This window comes from Lolium rigidum, chromosome 7, assembly GCF_022539505.1.
Source record: "Lolium rigidum isolate FL_2022 chromosome 7, APGP_CSIRO_Lrig_0.1, whole genome shotgun sequence".
Taxonomy (NCBI): Eukaryota; Viridiplantae; Streptophyta; class Magnoliopsida; order Poales; family Poaceae; genus Lolium; species Lolium rigidum.
Genome location: NC_061514.1, coordinates 174,218,282 through 174,225,476, shown reverse-complemented (window position 1 = coordinate 174,225,476; position 7,195 = coordinate 174,218,282). Strand labels below are relative to the sequence as shown.

General features: G+C 50.9%; 1 protein-coding gene across 1 annotated transcript; it reads right to left on the bottom strand.

The window, feature by feature from the left end:
- Positions 1-877: 877 nt before the first annotated feature.
- Positions 878-2,400, bottom strand: LOC124678571. The gene is made up of 3 exons (XM_047214445.1): positions 2,126-2,400; positions 1,303-1,570; positions 878-1,184 (listed from the first exon to the last, which is right to left on the bottom strand). Exons 1-3 carry the CDS (start codon positions 2,261-2,263, stop codon positions 1,168-1,170), a joined length of 423 nt encoding a protein of 140 aa, XP_047070401.1. The 5' UTR covers positions 2,264-2,400; the 3' UTR covers positions 878-1,167.
- Between the last annotated feature and the right edge of the window lie 4,795 nt (positions 2,401-7,195).

Below are 7,195 nucleotides of genomic sequence, written 5' to 3'. Positions count from 1 at the left end.
ACATTTTGGCTGAAGTCAAAAAAGGGGAAGATATTTAGTCTGAAAGATCTGCGACCACACTACACATGACCAATGTTTTAGACCCTTATGAGATGGCGCAAACAAACAACAACACTCGAGATATGCAAATTGTAGCAAATATATTCCACACGATTTCCAAATGAAAAATCATTGTGATGATCTTCATTTACCTCTTTCTTCTATGGCCGTGTGCGATGTATTACTCGCATTCTACAACTATATTTTTTGTGCCATGTGCACTCAGAGGAGCACATCCAATGGGAGGACTATGTGAGGCGGTTTATAAGCGACGGTAAACGGCGTGAACATTATGAGAGTTCACAATTTGGCTGAAATAAAAAGGGGACGATATTTTAGTCTGAAAGATGCGCGACCACACTATACACCAATGTTTTAGACCCTCTTGAGATTGCGCGAACAAAAAGAGACACTCGAGATATGCCAATCTTAGCAAATATATTTCACGTGATTGCCAAATGCAAAATCGGTGTGATTATCTTCACTTACCTGTTCTTCTATGGCCGTGTGTGATGTATTACTCGCATTCTGTAATTGTTCTTTTTTGTGCGATGTGCAGTCGAAGGAGCAGTTGCGTTGCAGGCAGACATTTGACTTTTTGGCCCGTACGGCACACCCTTTTCGTGTGCGATGGAGATACTTAAAAGACTAGATTTGTACTAGTGTATGAAGATGTGATTTCTTAGTTAGGAGTGAGTTTCATCTTCTCTCCTCATCAATTATACACCACATGAAAATAATTCTGATACAGAGTGCTAAGAACCGATCGCAATGTGAAGCATTGGGAGAGGTCTAAGGCAAGCATGACTAACAGTTTGGAGGGAGACTGGTACATCCATGCAAACAAAGCACACGACATATATTAGAGTCTGGTAGAAGGCATATTACAACAGTGAGTGTAGTAGTACACACGTTAGAGGAGCTGGACCTCATTTTGACTTGCTAAGCTAAACACAAACTCTAACATAATAGCGAGTTTTCAGTAAACTAGTTAAGCTGATGATCGATCGGTCGACCATCTCCTCCATCCAGTGAAATAACGATGAAGCATGCCACATACTATGTGGTAGCTAGCTGTTCGTATTATTTATATGTCACATGTCATCACTTTTCGCTTTGCTGCTAGTGCTAGTAGTAGAGGGAACCTGTAAGAAGACAAAGAAGTGACCGATTAGTCAAAATGAAAGTGTCGACTTGCCCGAACAAAAAGAAAATGAAAGTGCCGACCGAGATCGACCGAGCCAGGGAGGGAGATGGACCGACCTTGCCACCAGTCACCCCGGGTGGCTGCCGAGGCGTCGCCGTCGTCCTTGTTCTTGGGCGGCGGTGCGGCAGCGCCGGCCGGATACTGCCGCAGAGATTCAGCAGCCGGATAGAAGTCCCGGGCGCCGTAGTTGACGGAGGAGGAGCCGTAGTAAGGCGACTCCGGTGAACCACCGTGCTTGGTCGTCTGCTGTTGCTGCCGCCCTGCCGACGATGATTTACTCCCAACTGCTCCTGCTGCTCGACGTGAAGCATCTTTTCCAGCCGCCTGCCATCATCAGCATATATGCGCATAAGTATAGATGGAAGACGAATGAATTAAGCACATATCTCAAACACACTACCAAAAAAACAGGCTCCTCTAATATACATATACATGCACGCACGCATTGTGGTCGTGTAGCTATAGCATTTGTAGGTCGTGTATGAGAGGTAGATGCATGCATTTGGCATAGAAAGAAGGGATAGGATACGAAATAAACAGATTATTAGTCCATATATGATTTCGTCGAGTGTGTGATGTAAAATAAACAAAAATGTTTATGTCATGCATGAAGCGATATGCATAATCTATATGCTATATCCATAGTCCATATATAGTGACAACATGCATGCTGACTGATTTGCTTATGTCATGCCTGCTAGGATAGCTAGCGCAGGGAGCCAGGAAACTCCCTATGGCTGATGAACTACTCAACGAAGAAGCTGTGGAACAGACGCAGAAGTGCAGAACTAACTTTTTTTTTGAAATCAGATGTTTTTTTTTTGAAATCTAAGTGCAGAACTAACTTAGAAAGAAGCAAGGAATAATTTACGGACGTACGGGTGATGGGTTTGGGAAGACGGTGCTGAAGTAGCCGGCGGAGGAGGGGGAGGCGGCGCCGTCCTTGGGGCCGAAGAGGTCGTCGACGATGGAGGAGCTCCCGTTGGCAGCAGCGGCAGCCTTCTTCTTCCCGTCCATACCTGGATTGACTTGGCTAGCTGAAGCTAGGAGGAGGTGAGTGCGTAGATGGAATAGATTTGGCTACCACTCCCTCGCTCGCTCGCTCTAGCTGAGAGTTAGTTGGTGTCGGTTTGAGTTGGTGTGGTTCTACATGTTGCCGCCCGGCCGGCCTTATAAAGGCGGAGCGCGGCCGACTTGGGACTTGACACCGACGACCGACGCTAGCTAGCTACTGGAGTACAGTGCACAGGGAAGCTAGGTCGGTCACATGCGTCTCTATCTGAAATCAAGTGAGCTTGGAGGATGTGACACATGCACGCCTCAAAAGCGTCCGATTTAGATGAGATAATTGTTCATGGATTCATTTCACAATGGATATATATTTGGTCTCAAGGTGACAAGTGCATACTATACATCAGAGAGAAACTAGCTGGTTAGTAGATAGATGTGCTAGCTTAGCTAGTGGATAAGTGGCGTGCGGGGCCCACGTGATCCACCATGCTTCTTTCCCCCCTTTGGTTCCGTCGACCAAGCCGCGGACGAGGATCGATGCCGATCTCAGATAGACAGATAGATACCCGTGACTGGCTCCCTCCAACATAACGGCCTTTGCCCATGCACCAACGGCCGGCCGGTCTTCTCATCTCCTCGTCTTTAGCTATTGATCGCTACTTTTTTTTCTGCACACGTAGTACATGTATATGACATGTGTAGCGAGGTAGATATATGCGTGCACATGCCACCGGTCGGCCGCCATATCCATCCATCCTGCTTGATTCATTGATGCTGCCATGCCTGCGCCATGTGCACGCATATATGCCCCTAGCTTTCACCTTCACTTGAGTTTTATCCATGGCCATATGCATGAATATATCCCTTTCGTTTCGTTCATTCACTTCAGGTATGCATGCACTTCCTGATCGAAGATCCAGCAAGCAGGTGGTTGTTGCTCTAACCGTCAATGCATGTATATCCATCCAACGGCCGCCTGGACAATTAATCACATTGTTTTGTCTCGTCTACTTCACTCTACCTGCCTGCTCTTCATGCATGTATACTTCGCACCGGCCAGTCAAACCGCTCGACACGTGCTTCCATACGTGTCTCAGCCGCTTCACACGTACCAACTGCATTTGCATGTGCGCCATACTCCAGCCATCTATGGATGGATGTAGAGCGTCATTGATCCAGGGACTATGGACACGCGCTCTCAATGTCTCACGCCCATATATGTATGGATGTATGTATAAATTGGTAGTTTGGTGCCAACCTTTTTTCACTTTTTTCCTTATTACAAACTTTATAGCATCTTCAGTCGCGTCTCCCAAACCGTCCCCAAAACGCGCTGGATCGAGCGTTTGGGGGACGTGTTTTGTTCGTGCCGCGTTTGGGGGACGTCGCTCCCCAGTCGCGTCCCCCAAAACAAAATTTCGGAAATTTAAAACTTGAGCGAAATTCGATTAAATTCATCCAAACTTAGCATATATTATATAGATTCGAACGAGATTCGACTAAATTTAAAGTAAACCTAATCTTGAAGTACTTGCGGCGGCCGAAGACGTCGTACTACTGGTGGAAGTTGTACATGTCGTCGGTGACGACCTCCTGCTTAACGCGCTCGTCGGGCTCGTCCTTCACCAGGCCGCTTGGTCCTGCCTCGTCGTCGTCGGTGAGGTCCACGAGCGGCTTGCCGGAGTCGCGGATGGACATGACGATCGCCGTGTCGAGGTCACCCCTCCAAGCGTCCTTGTCATTCAACGACGCCAAGAACGCCGCTCGCAGCTCTGGGCAGTCCTCGGGGTCGTCGCGGCTGGCGATGAGGCGCTGCTGCAGCTCGTACTCCGCCAGCAGCGCCGCCTACGACACTTCCTCCGGTTCCTCCTTCACCTCCGGCTTCGGGATGAGGAGGGCGCCGCCCCGCCTCTCTTGCTGGCGCCGGCTGCCGCTGCCGCTGCTGCCTCGCCTCGGATTGACGGGCGTCGCCGGCTCCTCTTTCACGCGATTGGGGACAGTGTAGGGCGCCGAACGGTACGACGAGGACGGCGTCGATCGGGCCGGTCCTGAGGAAGAAGAGTTCGAGGAGGACGAGTACGAGGTCCTCCTCGGCTGCCATTGCGCTGCGGGAGACAGTGGCGGTGAGGGCGGCGCCTCCAACCTTGGAGCGCCGTTGTGGATGCCGCGGATGACGCTCTCGAGGGTGCGCCCCGGAACGCCCCAGAACCGGGTGCGCCCGCCCCTGTTCCAGCTGTTCGGCCCGCCGATGAGGCCGGCGGTGATGCGCATCTCCTCGTCGTACTTGGCCTTGAAGTACGTGGCCCACCACTCGTCGTTGTTCTTGGACGCCAAAGTCGGATCCGCCCGCTCCTCGGCGCTGAGTTCAGCCCACCGAGCGCTGATGCCGTCCTTCCATTGCTCCGTGCCCGGCTTCAGCGGTGGCGGGATGCCAACGCCGTTCATGGCCATCTTCCAGCCGCCGCTGCTTGGCAGGCGCATGTCCGGCGGGACAGGATATCCCGCGTGGTACAGCGCCCACGCCTCCTTCACGGTTAGGCTGCCGCGGCCGAAGCTGTTCACCGCGGCGACCTTGCGGGCGGACGAGGACGACATTGCTTGGGGCGGTGAGGAGAAGATCTGGGGGGCAGCGACGAGAATGTTTGGGAGTGGTGAGAGATTGGGACGAATCGCAACGCCTCCTAATGTACAGCGGCGGCAGCGGGTGGTTGCACGCAATAATGCCGGCGTGGACGGCCACGCGGCCATGCACGACGAGACGCGTCCCTGCGTCGCCTGGGAAAACTGGGACGCCATTAATGTCGCTTGACCAAAGGTAGGCGACGGGGTTTTAGGCTTCCGAGCCGCTGACGCGTCGGGCCCGCGTCGCTTTGCCTCGCTTTTCGTTGTGTCCGGCGTGCCCGGAGCGTCCCCTGTGGGACGGGGACGGGCTCGGGGCGCCGGACACCGTATCAGGGCGCGCCGGACAAAAAGCGGCTTTGGGGGACGCGGCTGGGAACGTTTTTTTGTCGGCGCGCCCCAAATCCCTTTGGGGGACGCGACTGGAGATGCTCTTAAAGCATCCCCGGGGAACCGCTCACTTCTCCCCTTTCCCCTCTCTCAAGCCGCTATAGTAGCTTGGGAGGTCTCCAACACCGACCAAGCCGATCCAAGGCCCTCTCCACCGGAATAGCCGACCGGTTGGTCAAGGAGACGCGCTGGAGTAGATAGGAGTAGGTTTAGGGCTAGATCTAGTCTACTTTTTAGCTTTACCCATGTGAAGTATGGCGTAATGCCCTTGGGGAGCTGGTTGCGGTGGAGTTTGAGCTGCTCCCTGTGGCTTGTGGTGGCGTTGTAGCTGATCGTGAAGCTCTGATGGAGGGAGCCGGAGGCGGGCGGGAGAGAGCTCGTATACCCCCCCCCTCAATAAAGCTCTTTTGCTGCTCTCTGGATCTGGGCGGCGTAGCCTTGGACCGTCCTCTTTTAAGCCACCGAGGTGGTGGAGAAGAAGAGGAGATCCCATGTGGTGTTGTCTTTGGCGGATTTACGGAGTGGCGTCCTGGAGCTGATGTTCTTCTTCGAGCGCAACACATGGCGACCACGATTGTCGCAGTGATCTTCCGCCAAAAAGGTGGCCCCTCGCCAACCTCCAAGTCGGAGGCCTTGTCGATTCATTGCTGGAGCTTGACGCTTCTAGAAGGCCAACTGGTTTCTCTCTGGTCTTCTGGTTGTAGCCAGCGGCTGGATCTTGTCGTCGGAGGAGAGCTTTTGAGCTTGCTGCTCTCGGAGCTCGGCAGAAACGCCTGGAGTTCACCGACGTTTGGTGGCAGAGGTGCCCTTGTCCTTGATTGTTTTTTCTCATTTTCTTTTAGGGTGCTTTTTGTAAAGTTGGAGGTCTCATCTTCAAATTATAGGTTCTCTAGGGCGATTGATCAAAAGGGACCTTCTTGTAAAATGTACCTACCACGTGTTCTTCAATGAAAAGCTCCTCTGGGGTCGGTTGACCCCCTCGTGTTAAAAAAGCATCGTTGGGCCTGGTATCACATTAACACTTGATGCCACCATTCTTGTTGGGACAGATGCAGCGGACGCAAAAAGAGGTAAGATGTGCGCGGAGAAAAACAATGGAGATGGTGGGGGCGAAAAATTGGATCCGCGTCTAGGCGTGAAAAGTAGCCTCACCGTCCTCTTAGTCAGTCACCACAGTTGTAGAACAAAATTAATAATCACTCGAGCAACAAAGATGGCGGCAACGATTTAGATCTGGGGCACCAGCTTCTTTGACTTAGCAAATCTCTGGCACTGCTCCGTCAGCCTCTCTTCTCGCCGCCCTGCTGCGGTGAGTGTCGTAGATCTGCGGCGCAACCGAGCCCTCTTCATCTCCAACATCATCTTTTCCTCGTCATCTTCGGCTCCAGCATCATGAAGCCTCCTCTAACCAAGGCTGTAAGCACCTATAAACCCACTCCCTCTGTAAAGGTATATTGGCCCAGTATGTGGTTTTGGTAATTAATGATAATTCCTATAGTCAAAGTTTTTATTTATTTTCTATATGTAGGAATATTCCATATGTAATGATTGTATTCCATGTATTTGGATTCAAGAATCGATGGCATGAAGATAAAGATATAACTTGAGTATTGGCGTCAATATATTGAGAGTTTGATTTTCAAGAGAAGAATTCAAGATATGGCTCTAAGTCGGTGTCATGATAGACTCATGAGTTAAACTATTTTTGATAAAGGTTTAGAGCATGCAATCAAATGAAGAGTTCTTTATGTACCTCAAGATATTATGATAGAGCATGAGAAGATCCAAAATTGACCAAGACTAAGAGCAAAGATTAGATTCAAATTGGTTAACACATGAAGCATAAAGAATGTACCGCGTGGGATCATGTCATCTTGTGATATGGTAAACCTTGTCAATTATGCTTTGTGAAGCATTCCATCATATATG